General features: G+C 42.4%; 1 protein-coding gene across 3 annotated transcripts in view; it reads right to left on the bottom strand.

Moving 5' to 3' along the window:
* Positions 1–21,141, bottom strand: part of RNF145 (ring finger protein 145) — a 47,016-nt gene that overhangs the window by 2,598 nt on the left and 23,277 nt on the right. For all 3 annotated transcript variants that reach the window (XM_039559644.1, XM_039559643.1, XM_010399701.3), the window contains exons 4-10: positions 16,962–17,053; positions 11,886–12,121; positions 8,261–8,436; positions 4,574–4,714; positions 3,330–3,512; positions 1,567–1,714; positions 539–895 (exon numbers count right to left, since the gene is read on the bottom strand). In XM_039559644.1, the coding sequence (XP_039415578.1) occupies positions 539–895; positions 1,567–1,714; positions 3,330–3,512; positions 4,574–4,714; positions 8,261–8,436; positions 11,886–12,121; positions 16,962–17,053 (1,333 nt within the window). The remainder of the gene's footprint in view (positions 1–538; positions 896–1,566; positions 1,715–3,329; positions 3,513–4,573; positions 4,715–8,260; positions 8,437–11,885; positions 12,122–16,961; positions 17,054–21,141) is intronic.

The following is a 21,141-nucleotide window of genomic DNA, read 5'->3' as shown; positions in this document are numbered from 1 at the left end:
CTAAGGTCCTTACATCTGCTGGCTTATGTTAGCAAGACCCTTAACCTTTTGATAATTAGGTTTCTGCTACAAAAATGACACTGCACATGAAGTAGCAGTGTCTGTAGACACTGAGCTGCTTCTACAGAATAACAACGAATCAGCTACAGAGAACATGTTGTCTTTCACTAACAAAATCCTCCAGTAATGAAGAAAGGGCACATTTGCTGCTACTACTGAGACGAGCTCAACCCAAACACGAGAGGTGTCCAAGCAGCTTAAGGACAGAGTTTGCTGTGTAACTGGAGAGAAAAAAAAAAAAAAAAAAAAAAAAAAAGGCAGTTTAAGCACATCCAAGCCCTTCATTCCTAAGAACTGTCTGGGTGACAGCACTCCAAGTCAGTTTGCACAAAGCAGAAACCTGGGTAATTCCAGTAACTCACTGAGCACGGTATTATTCATTACACATAATTCAAGTCACTTATTTTACTAGCTGAAGACTGAACTCAGTCTGGGGGTACTTCAACTCAAGCCAATCCTTCAACACTCCCATTCCTACCTGGTAGCAGATGGCACAGATGTCATTGTGCTGCTCCAGCTGCTCCTTCGTGGCCACGGGCAGAGATTTTATCTTATTCACAGCGTCTCTGCGAAGGAGGAAACTCTTCCAGCCCAGCTGGGCCCGCAGCCACACGTTGTAGTAGGAGTGGATGAAGATGATGACGGAGCCCATGACAGTCCACTCTCCAAAGATGGTTTCTGAGACGCCGTAGGCCACCACGCACAGAGCCACCAGGAACTCCAGCAGCCGGTACGTGCCGTTCACATAATAGATCACATCGTCCATGTTTTCCACTGGCTCTTTTCTGAACTCCTCCACCATGAACAGAACGTAAATGAAGAGTGTCCCAAGCACCTGTAACACAGTGCAAGACCATGAGCTCAGCTTCCAGTTCTGAACTGGAGCTTGAGTCACCCAATGCTGGCCATCGAGCTCTGCCCACACAACACTCCCAAACTGGACAGAGGGCAAGCCCCAAAGCAGTAAAATTGCTGCTGAACTTCAAGACAAATAAAAATTGCTCTTTCTTGCAAAGCATTTAAGCTTGTTCCCAAATACTTCCCTTTCTGCACCTTCCTGAGCTGAGCTGATTAAACAAGAGTGCTGAGCATTTTAAGGGGCAATTTAAGAAATTTAGTAATAAAAAGCCCAAGTAATAACAAATACTTATAGTATAAAACATTTCCTCTACTTGCACTACTGTGTTTTGAATATCAAATTGCTTTCAAAGGGTTATAGCTAAGTAATGGCACATAAATGAGTACTCTGGGAAAAAACCTTTTTACTATGATAGTTACACACTCAAAAGCCTTGGCTTTATAATTTGAAATAGACTTCCACTCACCTCTGTTCTCAGCCCACCCAGGAGCTCTTTAGCCTCAGATACAGGACAAAGAAAGAGATTTTTTATCACCCCTTGTAATTCTGCCCTTCTCTCATCCCTGTTCTTTTCTCATCATGTATTTTCCCCCTCAGAGTAAAAGAATCACAGTTAATGCAGGGCTTCACAGGGCTGATGTCCTTACCTGAAGAGAGGTTAGAATACTGCTGGAGATAATGATCAACAGCCAGAAATCCATGTGGAAAAACTGACAAATCATGTAGGCCATGTACGCGGGGAACACGAGCAAGAACAGACAGAGGCTGACTGCTCGGAAGTGCTTCCACAGACTCCTGCAAAACAACACAATAGGTTTTTATTTTTCAAGTCAGATTGGAGTGTCAGAATAAGAATAGAATGACTGCTGGATGTAGGTACATTAGATGTTTGCTCAAGGCTTTAGCTTGTTGAAAGGAGTTTCTATTTTACTTGGGCACAGTCTCATTCCCAGCTTGCACGCATGCCTACAACTGTGGAAAGTTCCCTCTCATCTCACCTTTGCTGTTTCCAATAGAAAGACAAAAATTATGGGCAAAATAAGTACTTGAGATACTGAATGTTACAGACAGAAGTCCACTAAAATAAATTACTAAATGTGTAGCTGTTTGGACACTTTTCTAACCAAACAGAGGTCTCCAAATTAAATAATTCTTGCAACTCTTCTTCATCTTCAGCTAATATATGCAGGGCAAAGCTACTTCCTTTCATCACCAGATTTAACCCTGCTGCCTTTACAAGAATATTCCCCAATTCAGAGATCACAAAAGAAGAAATGTAGCAGGACTTGAACATTTATCTCTGCCAGTCCCTACTCTGCTCCTATCATCTACTTCTTCCTAATCTCCTCCCCAACCTAAACACACCATCAATCTTTTCACAGCCACCCATTTGTGAAGGCTTTCAGAATATCTCCAGTAATTTACTATACTACCTCTACTTGCTCCTCAGGTTGTATTTTAACCTCACTTAGCACTGGAAATGAGGTACAGAAAAAGTCAAAGTATTTGGGGGCACAGGACAGCAGCACAAACTGATTAATTCAGTACAGGCTGAAGAAACATCAGAATGACTCTGAGGTCTGCAGTTCTGTGTCTGTGGGTGAGAGAGGGAGGGAGAGCTGAAATGGAATTTACCCTGTTCCTCAGTGATTTGGAAGTGCCTGGGAGATTTGGCAGAAAGTTAAAACTCACTGTCACCACAGTCTGCTTGTTTAAGCTGGGCAGATGCTCCTATCCTGGCTCTACTCCTTTTCCCTTTGTTTCCATCTTGGAAGTTAACTTGCTGCAGGCAGAACACACTGGCTACAAGTAGCCTCTAAGCTAAACAAACTCTACACATAAACAAACCTTCACTGTTCATTTCTTCACTCACAGGTTACAGAAAGGGAAAAGACAAATGCAACTGACAAAGATAAAAACAGATTAATACAAGAACACCACATACCACCAATACAGCTCTTCAAAACACAAATGAAACTGAACAATCCCACACAATGGGATTGTGGGACACTAAGGCAAACCTTTCACCTCTTATTTTGTGCCAGTAAACCGTATCATTTTGGGATCACAGCCTCACCAAAAAAATAGGTTTCACAATATCTAACACAAGGTCACTCCTAGAAACTTCCCACCCTCAGTAGCTGTGCTTTAGAGGGAAACTCACCCAGCTGCAGAGGAGGTTAAGAAAAAACATTCTGCAAATCCACACAATGGAGTGTGGGTGGGGACAGCATAGTCCTGGATTTGCTTAACTGGAACCACAAAACTAGAGAACTCAGACTAGAAAAGAAATCTGCATACAGAAAAAAAACAAGGCAACTTTACAAGCCACTAAAAGCCATCAATTACTAGTTTATCACCTCCTAAAAGAGCATTGAGTAACTTTCAGTTTAGGAAACCAGTCTCTTACTTGTCCCTTGAGGCTCCCAATGCCAAGACAATGGGATCAGCAATTTCCAGCATGGACTGAAGGATGGATGCCACCACAATGAAAAGAATAATACTGAGCAGGAACGCCCGATGCACAACTTGGAGCTCAATCAAACCTGTCTGCACAGCCAGGATCAGGAGCGTGACTCCTTCAGTCATCCCCCTGCAGATCAACACAGTCAAAAAAACAATCACATCTCTGTGTCAATGCTGGTTCATCTAGAAACACCAGGAAATAAGCTGTCTGCTTCTGTCACAACCTTTCACATGTCACTGGTTTTAGGTTTCACTGTTGTCTCTGTAAGGCTTTAACCAGGGAGGGATGTTTTCAGAAATGCTGAAGTGCTGGGCTTAGGAACCAGCAGATTTTGCTCCTGACAAGCAGCACTTGGGCTACATCCAGCTCACACACCACCCAGCACAAAGCATTTTAAGGACCCAGTTTAGGAAAATCACCAATTTTGCCATTTTTCAGTTTATTCCCCCTGTACCTACGCCACATACAGCTGTCCACTTCTTTCTGTCTTGGAACCTCAGAGTGACTTTAGTCCCACTGAGGATCACCATTCAGAGCACAACTATTTGATGAAGTACACACTTCACCAAAAGATGTTTTTACATAGACTACTCTTAAGCAGCCCCAATGTATTTATTCCCTTTTTGCCTCCACATCTTGGAATCCAAAATGTAAAACATTCTTTTGCAAATGGTCTCAACTCTCTATAGAGTCACGGGCTGGAGTCACAGGAAAGGCAGTGTCAGGATCCCAATTTCATGTTAGACAAGTTGGGACAAGCCTGAGAAAAGGCATTATGGCTACTTCCCATAACAATTTCCAAGCAATCCATACTTCCAAATCCATCCAAAAATGCTATGTTTTAAACCTCACAGATTAGTAATGTTTCATACATGATTAGAAGGGAGATGAGGAAATGAAAATATGAAGTGTTTATATTATGCAAGCATGTGAAAATTTTTCAGTGACTCACGAAAATAAAAGCAATTGTAAATCCCAAGTAACAGCCCTGAGTTTGTGCAGAAATGAACCATCTACCAAGGAGTCTGTGACAAGTATTTTCACCTCAAATCTTCTCAATACACACACAGACTGGCATACAAAAAGCCTGTCAAAATTAAAAAAACTGCAGTGCCACCCCTATATTTTCATATAAATCCCCTTTTTATCTGTTTCTTTTCAGACCCTAGGCACAACGAGGCACTTACCTGTTCATAGCAGGATCGTTCATGAACGCTCGGTAACCCTGCAAGTAAAACTTGCAGAGAGTCAGAACTCCCAAAGCAACAAAAGAGACTGTGAAGACCAATCCCAGCAGTGAGTAAGGAGTGCTACAGCATTCGGCAATACTGGCAGGAGAGAGAGGAAAAGAAACACAAAGAAAAGGTTGATCAGTTAAAAGCAATGTGATGGGCTCTCCGCTTGTGCTGTTAGCTGTGCAAGTTGGTTTTAAAGCAATGTCGGACTGGTTTAATGAAAATATTAAAGTTCCACACCGCCATTAAGTCCTCCAATAAAATAAAAAGATGAGATGGATTTTATTACTTTTTTCCAAGAGGAAAGTTCATGGAGCTCCCCCTTGGAGCCAGGGCTGTGCTGTGACATCCCTGCAGTCCCCTCGGCGCTGGGCCACGTGGTGGCACTGTCCTGCTGCCACTGGGGCTCCGAGCCACAGGCGAGCCCAGAGCCTCCACGCACTGAAGTCACCCGCTGGAATTTCACCCAGCACCTCAAACATCCAGTTAAAGGGAGATGGATTCACTAAGGCATGTTCCCCTCCTATCCATAATAATGCACACCAACATCAGACTGATAAATCCTGTTGGGAGACTGGGGCTTTTTGTCAGCATCTCCATCAGGGTCAGGTGGGCATCACCTGTCTTTGGAATGGCTGAGCCTGAAGCAGCAGAATAAGACAGCAAAGGATCCCTTTCAGCAGGTTTCTTCCTCTCTTTCTACAGCAGTGAAGTCCCAGAGATTGAGACCCCAGACTTCATTTGACAGCTACATCACCCTCGTCCAGGCTGCTCTTCTAGTGGTCCTAGCACTGTGATATTTGGAGAAGCCCAAGCCCCAGAATGTGCTTCAGGTTCTGAAACATAGCACTGTCAATGCCAGGTAAAGAACCAGCTGTCAGCCACGCACTACACATCTGGAAATACTCATATGCATAACCCAAAGTAATACACTGACACATTCACTTAAAAAAAAAAATCTTCATTTGTTCCTCAGGACAGTAGTCTTGAGAGAGAAATTGCCATGGTCAAAACCATGTCCTGCTAATTAACTGAGTGATGAGTGAAGCAGTCCAGTGCTCTGACAAAAGTTTTGAGGAAGCACATGCTTCAAAAATAAACAATGCTCATCCAAGAGACATTTACTTTGTCTCTTTTAGTGACTACTTAAACCTGAAATATCCTTTGAAAGCAATTCACAGCAGAAAATGTTGATGTGTTTACACATACTATTTACAGTACTTCTGGTAAGCCTTCAAATTCTGCCCGTTCACCAAGCCGGGGAGGCTGAAAATACTTCTAGATGTTCCTGGTAATCAAGATAGCGAGAAACACAGTACTCAAAGCAGTTATTTATGTATGATATTTGAGGAACTCTTAAGTTTTTCTTCAAAATAAATTATCAGAAATCAAGAATCCTGGTTTTTCTGCTTTTTTTGTCAGAGTAATGTTAGGACTCTTCTTAAACTTGATCTACTGTGCAGGAGTCCCAGAGGAGCTCACGAGCTCAAGAGATGCCTGGGGAGCTTTATGATGTTTATGTGTCAAGCACAAGTTTATAAATTCTCCCAAAGAGCTGAACTCTTCATGGCTTCTCAAAAATCACAGCAGTTACAAACCCATGGAAAAGATTTTGAGAGGAACAACAAGAAAAATGAAAGGCACAGAATAGTTTTAAACAGCAAATATCAAATGAGAGCTTCCCAGTCTGGGAAGAACAGACTTAGGCTACTCTCAGTTTTAAAGAAAACCTGATTTCCCTGTCTCCCCTCCCTGAGGGGCACTGAATGAAACTATATTGATTCAAGCAATCAAAATGGATTTTTCATTATAAAGAGGCTGAGCTGTGAAAACTCCTTGCCTCAGGATCTTCCAAATGGCAGAAGTGTACTTGAGTTTGAGGGCAGAAAGCACAAACTGACAGAAGAGTTTTTTTAGGGTTACTGAAATACTTATTAGCTACATCCAGCTAATGCAGCCTGACAGAAGAAGTTGGCTATGGGATTGGATGAGTCCTAGGAAGCATCCTGTTTGTCATATAATGGGTGGGTGTCCTTCCAGGAACCCATCTGCAGCCACTGCTGGGAACTGGATCCCAGGCTCCATCAGGATTTGGTCTGACCCAGCACAGCCACTCTGACCTTCTCATGGAAGTTGTGTACACCCCAATTGCCCTCACCTCAACTCCAGCCTCACTGTTTTAAGCAATCGTTCACTTAAAGGGCACAGATGCAGAATTCACTCACTTTCATGGAAGAGCACATCTTTTCTTCCACTTTGCTGAACAGCAAGCACTATGTTATTACCTGACCTGACAAGGTACTTCAGCTCTCTCCTAGGGGTCAGAGGCTGTTAGTGGTACCATTAGAGTTTGTATTTCTAAGATGAATCACTGCTTTGTCCCTGTTTTGCCACAAACAGGAGAAGTATAGCAATTTGGTGTAGGAATAAACTCAACTTCAAGGAAAAGGGCTGCTCCTCCCACCTCTTCTAAGTGCAGTACTCTACTGTAACAAAACTAAAATTGCAAAAGAAATGAACAGGAAGAAAAATTTCAGACCCCAGTGGTTTAGTTAACAAGCAGGTAACACAGCCAGTGCTTCTGCATAAGGCAGGGTGACACCATAAGCAATTTTAATACTATATGCAGTAAAAATCCTTTTCATAGCTCCTTAATGATAATTAATTTTGACAGCTTACACAGTGGCACCATACACACAGCAAAGCAAGAAGAAGCCCAGCAACTGGAAAGTCTGATTGGAAAACTGTAGTGATGAAGAAGTTACTAATCAAACAGCAGAACTAAAGATCCCTAAGGACTCTGTCATGTGCTAGCTGGCTGTGTTTAGACAACCATTACCCCTCTTTTCCCCATCCCACTATGGTACTGTACCTAATCTGCCTAACCCAGCTTCTGCAGCACCCCCAGCTCCTCTCTGCTCTGCATTCCTGCTCCCCTTTTATGTACAAACAGCTGAAAAAGGCACGTATGTTCCAGCCAGGAGAATCCCTCAAACGCTGCCTTTCAGTAACAGCACTAACACAGACCTCTATCCTTTTACCTTACAACCTTTGAACTTTATAAAAACTTTGTGTCTATACAACTTTATAAGTTTTAGAAAGCTTTTACAAATCTGGCTTCTTTCTGGTCTTTACATCTCTACCACATTAACCACGTGGGTTAAAAAGTTGCTTTGGGAGTTGGGTGCTTTGGCTTCTTGGGTAAACTCAAGAATGTGTCCCACACCAAACTGATGAAGCAAGATATCCAAGGCTCAGAAAGCAACATAATCATGAATAAGATATCAGTTGGACTGAACTTCAGCTGAAATATCTCAGACAAACCCGATACTTATCCTGAAAACAACTTCTGGACCAAAGCTCTAATTATGGCTACTCCTTCCTCAGAGGAATATGTTGCTTTCTTTGTGAGCTCTCCCACAGTTCTATTAATGTTGTCTGCTCTGAATGGGATCCATGCCTTTGTAGGACAAGCTTAACAGGGTTTATACGCATGGTCCCTGCAATAAGGACAAGTATTTGTTGGGTATCCAAGTGCAATAAAGCCAATATACACATCTGATCTCTAAAAGTGCACAGATACTAATTTCAGAAGACAGTTCCAACAGAAAACCAACTATCTGCAGGCTCCTGAATTACCTGGTCAAGAAGAGGAAGAGAAGCCTCTCTCTGGAGGCAGGCTGGTCCCGTGTACTGAAATAGGAATAGATCTGAAGAGCAAATAAGACAAGCCAAAACACCATGAAAAGTACTGGGACCACCAGCTGGTTCCACAGAGACATTCCCAGTGCCAGGAGCCCGTACACCTCCACCACCTGGGAAGACACAAAAAGGCAATTTGTTATTGAGTCACATCACCTGGGGTTTGATAACAAAAGGAAAGTCACCAAAACAGTCACAAGGAAGCCAAGGATAATCCACATGACATCAGCCACCCCAAAGGAAGAGAGGATGTACATCAAACTACTTTGACAAAGGCAGAGCTCAGGTTCAGCAGTGAGTCTGTCTGGCAGCAGGGAGTAGTGCCTGACTCCAGCAGCAAACTCTCAGACCAGCTCAATGTCCCTTCCTACAAACACCTGGCTTGGAGCTGCTCCCTGCAGCCCACTCACAGCCAGAGGGGTGAGGACACGTGGCTCTAGGTCATGCCAACCCCCTCAGACCCTCTTCACCCAGTTTAAGTCAGACTTACGTTGTTTTCTCTATAGCTACTGCCGAGCCACTGCACACATTAGAACACTGAAATGAGTCACCATTAAAAAAAAAAGTAGTAAATCTACTTTGCTGACCTGTTTCTAAGGAAAAACTTAATACCTCACACATTTTATGCTTAAATACCTCAAAAGGATCACACACCTAATCCACCAAGTGTTTTGAAATTCATGCTTAAGACTTATATCGGAAGACTCTGAAGCTCGAAGTACTTCTTTTGTATTGCAAAGACTAAGTTAATCATTTCCAAGAAGCTGGAACTTCATATAGCTGGACTTAGGTCAAAAGGAAACCACTCATAACTACTAATTCCTCATCACCTGCTTCCCACAATGATACAGAAGCCATCATGGCAAGGAAATCTTAGCAAATGCTAAAAAAGCTGACAAGCATGAGGGATATGACACTCACAGGACCTGCTGCAGTACCGGGGCTGTTGGACAAGCAATATGCTGCTGGCAGGGACACAGTGCCAAGCTCCTGCTTTGCTCACAGACTTGTCACGGAGGTGCACCTGCCCTCAGGAGACTCCCCTGGCCTGGGACCAAAGCAGGCAATCCTGTGCAGCTCCTGCCAGAGTGCTCCACCACATCGGGAAAGAGTCATGGTACGCTCATAATGTAGATTCATAACCGTGAGGCATTTCTGGCATCTTCTGCTGCAAACAGGCAGCCAAGGTTCTGGGCCTGCTTTTAAATTATACCATTGGGCACAGTCTAACATACACACAGACATGAAAAGCTGCCATGGTCCACCTGTTAGGGCTCTCAGGAAACACTCCTGGTGTTTAACATCCCAATATTCACTAGGTTTTGACACTGATATCAAACCCACAGTCAAATCCAGCCTGAAACAGCAGTAAACTCACAAACACCAGGACAACACTGAAAACCAACAACTGCTCAGAATTATAGCAATGGAAAAAGAAGCAGGAAAATATTCCAGCTGGAAAGGCAATCTCCTACTCTGGAATACCCATCTAGGCTTGATTTGTAGCAGAGCTGCAACCACTTACATGAACACACCATGAGCCAGTGTTTTTTCTGCTGTTTCAGGAATACAAGCAAAGAGCAACAAGTTCCTAAAATACAAAAATCCTGGGGTTTGCCAGTACAATGTGAAAACCACTCACAACTATTCATTGCAATTCTACTACATGCATTACAAATTTTCTGCCATTTTTTCTGTATTCCCAAGGGAAAAAAACTTTATGCCCTCTGTATAAAAAGTCAGGAAAAAGAGTATGATCAGTGTCCAAAAGCCAGGAATACAAGGAATACTTCCTCATGATTACTGTAATACAGCCTGGCATGGAAAGATTTGAAATACTGGACGGAGCAGGGAGGAGACAAGCAGCTCTAAAGATGAGGAGGAGAGTTCGTTAACAGCAATATTTAGAACTCAATTCTGACAAACAAAAAATTAGCAAGAAAAAACTATTTTTTCCCCTCAACCTGGAACGTATTTGCAATTAAAACATTTGTAAGATGTTGAAGTTTTTTAAACGTAAGTGTCTAATATAAAACAGATACGGGTCTCCAATCCACATCTAATCTGAATTTGACTTCAGAGAGCCAAACTGTGCATCCCTTCATGCACATGGAACGTGGAAGTGCTACTTGCAACCTTTTGCAAAGCTTTTGAGCTGTACTGACATGCAACTGTTTTACCCCAAATGTTACCACTCACGCACAGTAAGCATGACATTTCTATTCTCACTGGAAAACAGGATATTGAAGCTTTGCCAGTTAGCTCCCAAATTAGTTTTTAACTGGCAAATCTACAAGCCAGGGGAAGTTTTGATTGGATATTAGGAAAAATTTCTTCACTGAGAGGGTGGTCTGGCATTGGAAGAGGCTGCCCAGGGCAGTGGTGAAGTCACCATCCTTGGAGGGATTTAAAAAATACATAGATGTGGCACTAAGGGGTCATGTTTTAGTGGTTGGACTTGACGATCTCAGAGTTCTTTTCCAATCTAAACAAATCTGTGATTCCATGGATGGGGTCAGACCATGCTAGGTGCTGTACAAACACAGAAGGATAATCCTGCTCTAAAGACCAACTACATACAAAATAAATAACCAGACACCAATGATCAACATGACAGGCTGAGACCTTGGCACAGGAGACACCTCCTGCTGCCAAGTTTTTGTTTGTCTATGACAGATATGACAGCAAACAAGAGCTTTAAAGAAGGTTTTTAAAGAGCTTAACAAGTTAGTTTTCAGACTGCTTCTGGACTGAAGAGCAGAAGGCAAAAAAAACCCCAGCGGCTTGGTTTGAAAAAAAATCCAGCCAGTGGCAAGAGCTAAAACACTGGTTCTGTCAAAAGCCAAGCAAGAATCAATCTTTTTATAGTGAAATATAGAAGGATGCTTGTACATACATATTTTATATAAAAAACCAGGAGATGTGATGTTTCTGTACCACTGAGAAAGCATCTTTTCAACTAAACATAGATCAGATGTCAAAGCATTAAGAAAAAGGACACGTCAGATCAGTCTTCTTGTTTGAGGTCTCAGTAATGTTGTTCTCTAAAGAAAATACCACAGACTTTTCAAACCACTATGCAAGTTACAAATCACTAAGTCAGTAATTATTAGAGTCAAAATCAGCTTCAGTATCACTCCCAATTTAACACTTCTGTGATTTACAAACACTTTCATACAGAAGGCATTTCTTGAAATGAAACAACTACTACAATGAATGAACAAGGATTACCTTCCTCACTCAATAAGGCTGCAAATAAATTCCATTCTGACACAATCTTGTCTTTTAGCCTGGATTTGGGAAGAGTAAGCAAAGTCCAAGCAAAGTGGACATGCTCAGCTGGCCAGCAGCATAATTCAGGCTCATGTCTTAACTGCTCACCCATCCAAAGCTATCATAAATTACACAAAGAAGATGCTATGGATAGGAGCTCATTTGGTTGGCTAAGAAAGGATGAGTTAACACACAAACACAGGTGCACAGAAGACAGCTAAAGTGTTTTTTTTACTTCTTTCCTGCACAAAAGGCTCAGAAAACAGAATTGCTACCTTCACCGTCTTACCTGGACAAGCTCTCTGTACGCAGATTTCGCCAAGTTATAGGGCACCAGCAGATTTGACGCCAGGAAGTAGAGAACCTCCAAGCCGGTGAAAATCATGGCGAATTTGTTGATGATGACGATGGTCTCGAGCGGGACGAGGCAGAGCCGTGCCAGCAGAGGGAGCATGTGCGCGGAGAACAGCCAGATCTGCTTGGTCTTCATGACGCAGGAGCAGAGCGTGCACACCACCAGCTGCCCTGGAAACGCGACACAGCAGTTCAGAATCAAGCTGATTATCCCCTTCAGGAAAAAGCGTATTTTAATACGTTATCTTTCCAGAACACCGTTATCAACATCCAGCATATTATGACGGTTCTAACTAGGACATCTCTGTTACGAAACCAGGCTCCTCTCCGTGTCTTTTGCTGGGTCACTAAAGTTACCCTTTCCACAGAGCGCACAGTGAATGCTTTCACTTCCCAGATTAGTGAGCTGTAAACCCAAAACACATGCAGAATCAGATTAATAAAGCCCCGGGAATGAATCATACAGAAGATAACCCAACAAGCCAGCCCTCTTTTTCCTCACCACCCCCAGCTCAGCTGAAATCCCATCAGTATCTGTACACACAGCAGCTTTTCTGAAGCCCGGCTACACTATTTCATCCTGACCTACACAAAAAAGCAATGAGAGGTCTCAAAAGGCCTTTAGAGCAACAATATTTACACTGTCAAGAGGAATTACTGGCCAAGAACAGCAACAGGAGAACAGCCAGGTCAGCAGCTGAGACTTCAATAATTTCATAACACCCTGAGGCAGTTGCTCAGAATGATCACTGAAGCTTGCAAGTGACAGATAATTAACAACTAAATTCTCTTTAATAGCTGGTAGGGACACAAGCATGAGCAGGTCTCCCACACACACCCACAGATTTGGAGGGTGGTATTTCTAAAGCACTAAGACCACTCCAGTGTAACTGCTCCCATCAGAGACACTGAAGTTGAACCCCTGATCCCAGAGGAAACTGAATGGGGCAAAATGCACATTGCCTGAGTAAGAACAATCCTCAGTCATCATTTTGCAGTAAGGAAGGAATTCATGGCATATTATTTGAAAACAGACCCTTGTTCATCATCTATGTTAATTTATATCTGACCGCCACAATATGTGGTATTAAATTCAAGTGCTAATGCCCTGTTTCAGAACCACCTCCACAATGCTTGCACTTTGTAACTCTCCCCGAAACCAGGATCTGGCCTTAGGAGAACAGAGGAACCAGAGCAAGGCCAGGAACATCTCTAGGTCAGCACAAACTCCATGTGCTCACATAAGCTCACTGACCTTGTAAGCCCTTCTGGATGGGCTGTGGAGGGAAGCTGCAAGAGGAGAAACAGCAGTACCAGGATTTTGCTTTCATTCTGCCAAGCTTCCCTACCTAGGGAAGGACTTCTGCTTTCAAAATAACTGCAACTGAGCTGAAAGCGATCTCTAATCTCTACTACTTAAGCATACAAAGTTCTCCCTCCTTCACGCTGTCCCCTTTCAAGTTAAATTCCTACTGTCAATCTGATAGATGTATTTCTGAATTAGCAGATGTCTCTGCAGAACAAGCACCCTTGCTCTCAGCAAGACACTATCAGCATACTGGGTCTTCTGAGCCTTAGAGAAAGTTACTCTACTCATCTCTTTAGACGTTCAGCAGACTCCAGCTCTGAAGCATTCTCCCTCTGCTTTGTTGTTCTCTGCCCACACGCAAGTTGCTACAACCCTATTTAAGACACCACCAGCACACTGCTGTGCTGTCATATTCAGGAGCCTGGCAGGCAGCTTGTGAGGATTTCTGCAACTCATGGTAACTAAGGCAACTCAGCTTCACACACAAAGGGACACAAACACCAGCATCCAATGTGTTCTTCAGCATTTAATAAGAGTGTAGTCAACTGAAATCAAGTACTGCGACAGCATCACATTAAACAATCCAGTGCTCTCTGGGATGACTCTGGAGCTCTCTGGTCACAAATTAGAGCCTCTGAGTTCAATCTCAGTAAACAGCAGAACCTGCTCTCCTCCAACAGCCACATGTGGAGCATGCTGCTCATCCCTGCTCAACTCTGGCCCTCCCACCCTTTTAACTTAAACAGTGATCAAAAGTTACTTGTCACGGGAAGAATTGTACACACCATCAAAGGAAATACATGGAGCACTTTCTCTTGAGGCTCCAATATCCTCCCTGAAGTGTGCACCTTTTCATTTCTCAACCCCTGCAGGAAAGGCATGAATATCTACAATGGAGCTTTGAGTGATGGTGCTTCCCAGTCTAAACTGGGGTAGCAGCACCTTAGTTCAAGGACAGCCAATCTCTCTCTGCAGTAAATCACACTATCTCAGGTGGGGCTGTACAGCGTCATCAACATCACACAGCAGGATAGCCAGAGAAAGTAGCCTGCAGCTCATATCATAGATTTTAACACTCTAGCTATCTGCTAAGACTATCAAATCCAGGTGAATATTTGCACCCTGTAAACTAAAATGCTGTGGCCTGAAAACCGACAGACACAGCTAAAGAAAGCAACAGCTGAAACACCCCTGGAACACTCCAACCAGCCTCCTCTGCTAGGGAATGAGGCAATAAGGAAGAAATCCATTGTGTGAACTTCCTGCCCGTTCTTTTCCCTTCCCCAAACCTCCACAAATACATTGCTGACAGATAGCCAGAGCCCCTCAGCTCATAAGCTAATGGGAAATGTTCAACAAGAAAGCTGACATGGCACAGCCACTGTACAAGCCACTTGGAGTAGCAAAGCATCTTTATTTCATTCACAATTTTAGAAAGCTGATGTTAACAAACTCCCTGGCTACTACATCAGTGACTGTTACTCAAAAACAAGGTATCCTCAAGTTAATACAGAACCCCATTACTGTGCCATAAGAATAAGCAAGTCTTCATGGTAGCATCACTTGAAAAACCACACAGCAGCTTTGGAAAGTTCACAGCTGACATGCTCCCAAAGTGGCTCACTCATCCAAGGGGCCATCTCTAAAGACATTTATTTCTTCCATCCAGCACTTAGGAATGTATTATTATCCCCAGACAACAGTCATCAGACTGAGTTAAATGCAGGGGAAGAAACTGTGAGATCCCATTCAGAAAGTATTCATGAACAAAAGCATTAAGAAAGGTTACATTTGTGAACCAACTGATTCTGTACATCATTCCATTAATTCTGAGCAGAACTTTAGGAACCAGAGCTGTACCAGTAGCACCATTATTCCATTCCCTTATGCACCTGCTTTGGAGCCTTTGTCAGCAGTGCTGCAGCACAGCACCCTGTCAGAATGTGAGAGAAAAAGATGGAGCAAAGCACCTGTACATTCATTTTGCTGTGAAGATGACACCACTCAGTGCTGTGCATTCCTGAGACTCTACCGAATAAACACCCTTGTATACAATAAATCTGAGAAAACATTTCATATTTATACAAAACACTGTCAAGCCTCACAGACCACTTTCACAAGTCTTCCCCAAAGATGACTGCTTGTCATCGAGACCAAAATTACACTTTCAAGTTGGCTTTAAGAGAATAAGGAAAATGAAGAATGGGGATATTAAGTATGTTAACACATACATATTTGCTAGTACAGTCACAAGCACCTATTTCTGAAACACAATTACAAGAAGGGGACACTTTAGTATACCTGCTACAATCCAAAACAGTACTGGATAAAACCATTATCTTTTTCTCACTTGTTTTTAATCCCTATCAAAACCTGGATGCAGCATGCTGGGTTTGACTGTCAGTTTAGTTTTTAAGTGTTACTGAATGACACAATGCCTCCTGATCCCTTCCTGCCCAGGCCTGCCTGCTGCTTTGTGAAGCTCTCTGAGGGATTCTGCTTTACCATGGAACCCCGCATTGCACCTGGGAGTGATTCACAGGACTAATTACAAACATTTTCTCATAAAAAACACGCCAAAAGCTTTAGTTGTAATTTGGTGTGATTTGACAAGACAGAAAAATAGATCTAGACATCTAGAAGAGAGAAGAAGTGATACCTAAATAGTATTTCCTTGAAAATTACCAATGTTACTTCTATTAAAAATATTAAAATCAAAGACAAATGCCACATTTGAAAGTAAGGATGCAAGCAAACAGGAGATGTGTAAATGCTGTCAGACCTAACATGCTGTAAACTAGTAAACCCATTTTTATCTGCCAGTAGCAGCTGCAAGCAAGCAGAAAACAGCTGAGTTTTGCCAACAGTACATGGCTGACTAAATCTGTCAATAATCTGATGAAAACCATAGATCTTAGTGAAAGGAATTAAGGAAGATTTTTCTTCCAAGCTTGTCTCGGGCTTCATTTTAAAATACACATGGGGTGGGTGGGTGTATTCCAGTATCCTCTCAGGAGAACATATGGTTTGGTGTAGCAACCTTAACACTGAATTTATTCTCTTCCAGTCAGAGTTCAAAGGGTAAGGAAACACTCTGGGAAGTCCAATTCTTTGTGATTTATTTGGGATTTTTAGGTAGGGAAGTCATCTCTGCTATTAATCAAACAAATGTGTTTGACTTGTTATTCCTTAACTCTTTAATTAAAATATCCTCAGGGCTCTGTAAAAAAATAGTAGCCTGTAGTCCCATGCATACACCCGCCAGTGTATTTCACCAGATTTTGTAAGAGAATTACAGTGTTCAGCTATAAAGCCAATAAAGAATTAATGTGTGCAACACCTGAACTGACAAAAACACTACAAATGCATGTTACTATTGAAATTTCTACAGTACTTTCCACATAAAGGTTATTATAGACACTCCAGTTGTTCTGAATCAGACTGCAAGTCTGAGAATAACAAAGGCAGAGCATAACAAACAGACCTGGAAAATATTTCAGAGCTGCAAGTATGGAGTATTGGTAAATCAGTGGCACAGAAAAAGCCAGGCAGGATGCAGCTATCCTCCCATGCCTCTTGCATATTAATAAGAATCACAACAAATTAAAGTAATAAAAGAGATTTGAAACCAAGAGGTAAAACATGCACAGGTTTCAATGAAGAGAATTAGAATCTCTCCTCTCAATTATTTAAAGCACTTACCTACTAAAGCAGTCATGAAACGGTTCATAGAGAGAGGCTCCAAGTACATTGGTCCTTCATAGCCTGATTCCAATTCACTCCTCACATAATCCCTAAAAAACACAAACCCACAAACTATTATGACCCATCTGATTCAGACAAGAAGCAATTTATTCATTCCACATATATGTAACTTCAGTGTATGTCACAGCCAATTAACTAAAATTGCAAAAAGCAGTATTAGCACTACTGTTCCAGCAGCCACACTGATGGAAGGCTCTAACTGAGGCATGACTTAAGTGAGAGCAGAATTATCTGTAATTAGACTCACTGGCAGAGCTGTAAAAATCCTTTGGGACATCTGAGCTGTTCTTCAGAGCGTGGCCTCAAACTGCTTATTGACAAAGCCTCTTAAGCACCATTCCATTTTTAAGTATCCTTATTAAGTGTTTTTCTTCCTAACAATAATTTCTTTTCCTACCATCAACATGTGAAAAAAAAACTTGAGAGCTTGACAGAGATCTTCCAATTTAATGCTTACAGTATTTTGCACTTAAGAAGTTCTTTGCATTCAATTAAAAAATAGGTATGAAGGAAAAGCAATGGTCATGGACTAGTCAGGAACAGAGTTGCTACATCACCCTTCTGTCCAACACTATTTAAAAGTTTAGTTCTATCCTACCAGATACCCACAAACTGATAAAACACTATTGACAGACACAGTAAGAGAGCCTGGAGATCTGTAATTCCCCTCAGAAAAGGTGGGCTGGGAGGGTGGGCTCTGGCAACCAAAGTGAAAGGTAAGAACCTGCAGACCCTATGAAGTTTTCTGCTGTTGAGGGTCATCCATTGGCTCTGCCCTCGAGTAGGTTAACACATCAACAGAACTCAAATATGAAGCTCACACTAAGAGCAGGTATTTCACACTTTCACAGCAGGAATTCTGCAGCGGCTCCTTAATCCCCTGCCATCAGCCAGCAGGCAATACTCCTGACCTTCCACATGCAGATCCCAGACCCGTGTTTCTGCCATGCCCTGCGACGCTTCCTGTTCCACTCCAGGGCAGCTGCAGCTTCACCCTTGTTAGGACACCACCAGCTCTGGCATCAGCAGCACAAAAACCCTGTGCTTGTTTCTGGCTGATCCTGTCCAGCCATTCACATCTACCTGCATCACATCCCAGGAACACCAGACACACACACTTGATCTCACCCTGCATGGAGTTCGCAGAGTCTGTTTGCTCAAGGGGCAATTCAGTTATTCTGTGTTTATTTTTATCAGTGAGGCAAACCAAACTTGCTGGGAACAGATGCAGACAAAGCATAGCAAACAGGACCAGAAACCACAGCCAATACAAGAATTGCTCTTTTTATTTCAGTGCAGAAATAGATAAAACTTAGTGCTACTGGGACCGTTCGCTTCTTCCCAGAAATGTGGAAATACACCCTGCTCCTAGGATTAGCTTGCTGCCCCAAGCAAAGATATTCCCATTTTCACTTGCAAAAAAATCTCTGGAATTCAAGACATAAATCTGAAAGTACTAAAACAAACACCTCAAAGCCTGTTCTTCATAGCCGACAACGCTGCCTACTCAGAGCAGCTTTTCAAGTGTCATAGTGTATGTGAGGTATGTTGAAATGGGTTCTTTAGACTGCAACTTAAAATTAAAAACACATTAGGACTGAAAAGGTACCTAAAACAACAATTCTAGACAGAAATCTTCCCCTTGTTCTCCAGGTATATCTAAGCACAAGCGCTTTTTTTACACCTTCCAAAATCCGTAAGGTTGTAATCCTTGGGGCAAAGGGTATTTTTTTTATTTATTTACATCATATGGACCAGCAGAAAGCACTTTCTGAAAGCATCAACAACACAAACAGGATAATCCGTCAGTTACAAAAGAGGAAAAAAAAAATAACAGCACTTGCAAAATGCTGAAGATGGCTTTTTTTCTTAGCAAAATCATGCTCCATCCTCATTTTGGGTGAAAACACAGGCTATCCCTAAGCTGCTGGAAGGAAAGCAGTGAAGACATCAAGTTTCTTCTATATTTGTTAGGAAACAGGTTACAAAATCATCCAGGATACCAAGTACAGCAAGATGACCTTACACAATTTAGCCAAGAAACACGAACAAAGCTGCACTTACAGTTGCTTCTTCAACACCAAAACGTGCTTGGAGATGACCCAAATTTCTTTGAGCTACATTTCTTGCTGTTGTCTGATTCAGTCATCTGCACAGAGGTCTGCACTTGGCTGAATTCTCTAAGTAACTCTCAATTATAATTGAGTTTTAGGCCCACCAGCTTGGAGAAGCAATGTTTTAAGATCTCCTAAATTTTTTAAACAGTATTTGTATATGATGTCTGAATGAGGAAAGTGAAAGCAATGATTCTCTTATTACCAGTACAAATACAAGGATCTTTTGGCACAGACACCAATCAGAAGATGCCTCGAACAGCTGCAGTGCCATACAAGATGCTGAAAAAAGCAAGTGCCTGCACTCAATTTTGATCAATTAAAGCTGTATTAATCTGCAGCTTTTACATTTGAGGATTGTTCACTTTACTGCAGCAATGTAAGAAAACAAGAATGCCAGAATCATTATTTACTAGTTAATGAAATGACTGAAACTACATTACTTTGGAAAATTAGGATTTAAGGAAAAAAGCTTAGATCAGACTGCCTGCTGCTCATCCTGTAGATGCATTCCCAGCCTCATTTAATCCAACTGCTGGCCTGTTAACAGGTACCCATGGACAGCCATGACTAAATTGCCCTACAAAGGTAAAGAGATACAGAGTGTCACATGTGATCATTTTTTTTGTTACTGAAATACAAAAACATCTTCCACTACTAAAAATACGCTTCCTAATTGACTCACATAAGGCACAGTGGTTATCTGACCTGACTCATATTGCTGACATTTAGTTTGGCTGATTAATCTCCACTGTCAACATCAAACGCACTCTCCTAGGTTTCTAATGTCTACAGACAACCTTAAAATTAAGTGTATTTTAAGTTTATCCGTAAGAAATAATTCAGTCTCCTGCTCCCTCCTTTCTCATTTTAAGCTCTGCGAGGCTCAACACACTTGGGACATAATCATAATAAAACTGCAAAACATGAAGTAAGATAATGATGTAGACTCCAGTTTTAGCATTAAGAGTGTGTTTAATTGCATCACTTCTGTTCTGCATAACTGCACCACTTATTTTCCCAAGTTGCTTTTTGCTGGAAATGGGTAAAAGAAATGTGATCCTTTTAAGCAAAACATTTGTGCTACTACATGTAAAACAAAACCAGCGTCCACCTTTCTTTCAGGAGCAGCAGGACTGTGGTAAATTAATTTAGTTCGCTGAATTCTTTTAAACTGCATTCTTTTGCCTGAGTAGTCTTCCTTAGCATGAGTAGCTGAAGCTGCTGGAGTCTTCAGCCACAAGCTGCAAGCTCCCACCTAGGAAAGCTGAACTTATCTTGAACTTCTGCTCCGTTACGTGAAGGGGGGCCCTGAGACCAGTGTGAACTCTGGCTCACAGCAGAAGCTGCAACCTAGATAAAAGCAGCTATCACCCACCTGGAGACAGAGAAAGAATCCAACAGGGAACAAGAAGACCCTGGACCACCCACCACTGGACCAAGGGGTGTGTGTGAAGAAATGGTGCATAGACTCTAACACCAGGGATTTGTGTGTTCTGGGTCCCTGGCTGGAGGCAACCAGCTCAAGCTGCTCCTATTGCTGTGCCACTCCATTACTAAACTAATTTTTCTCAGAATTGGAAACTCTGCTGCAGGAAACCAGACAGGATCTCAGACCACTTTCACAACTTGTCATCTCCAGATATCCAAGTGTTGGCATCAGGTGAGTTCACCAGGTACCTCTGGAGCAGGAGGCACTGAAGGGTGAGTGTTAAAATTCCCCAAGCAGATTTGGAGGAAGTCCTGCAGTGGGTTTGAGTCCCTCTCAGTATCAGGGTGTATTCGAGTCCCTCCCCTACTGCAGCTCACTTAGGGCTGCACAGCCTGATCAGTGTCATGTGCACAGAGAAAGGGGATTCAAGTTCCACACAAAAAAACGGGGTTCGAGTCCCTCATAGCAATGGCAACTATAATCCTTTGGATACAAACTGTTGGCCAAATCTGAGACTAAGATCAGATCCAGCTGCACCTACACTGCTCTCTGAACCTCATGACTCCACAGG

Source organism: Corvus cornix, chromosome 13 (genome assembly GCF_000738735.6).
Source record: "Corvus cornix cornix isolate S_Up_H32 chromosome 13, ASM73873v5, whole genome shotgun sequence".
NCBI classification, from domain to species: Eukaryota; Metazoa; Chordata; class Aves; order Passeriformes; family Corvidae; genus Corvus; species Corvus cornix.
The sequence above is the reverse complement of the archived record's forward strand: the minus strand, read 5'-3'. Positions and strand labels throughout refer to the sequence as shown.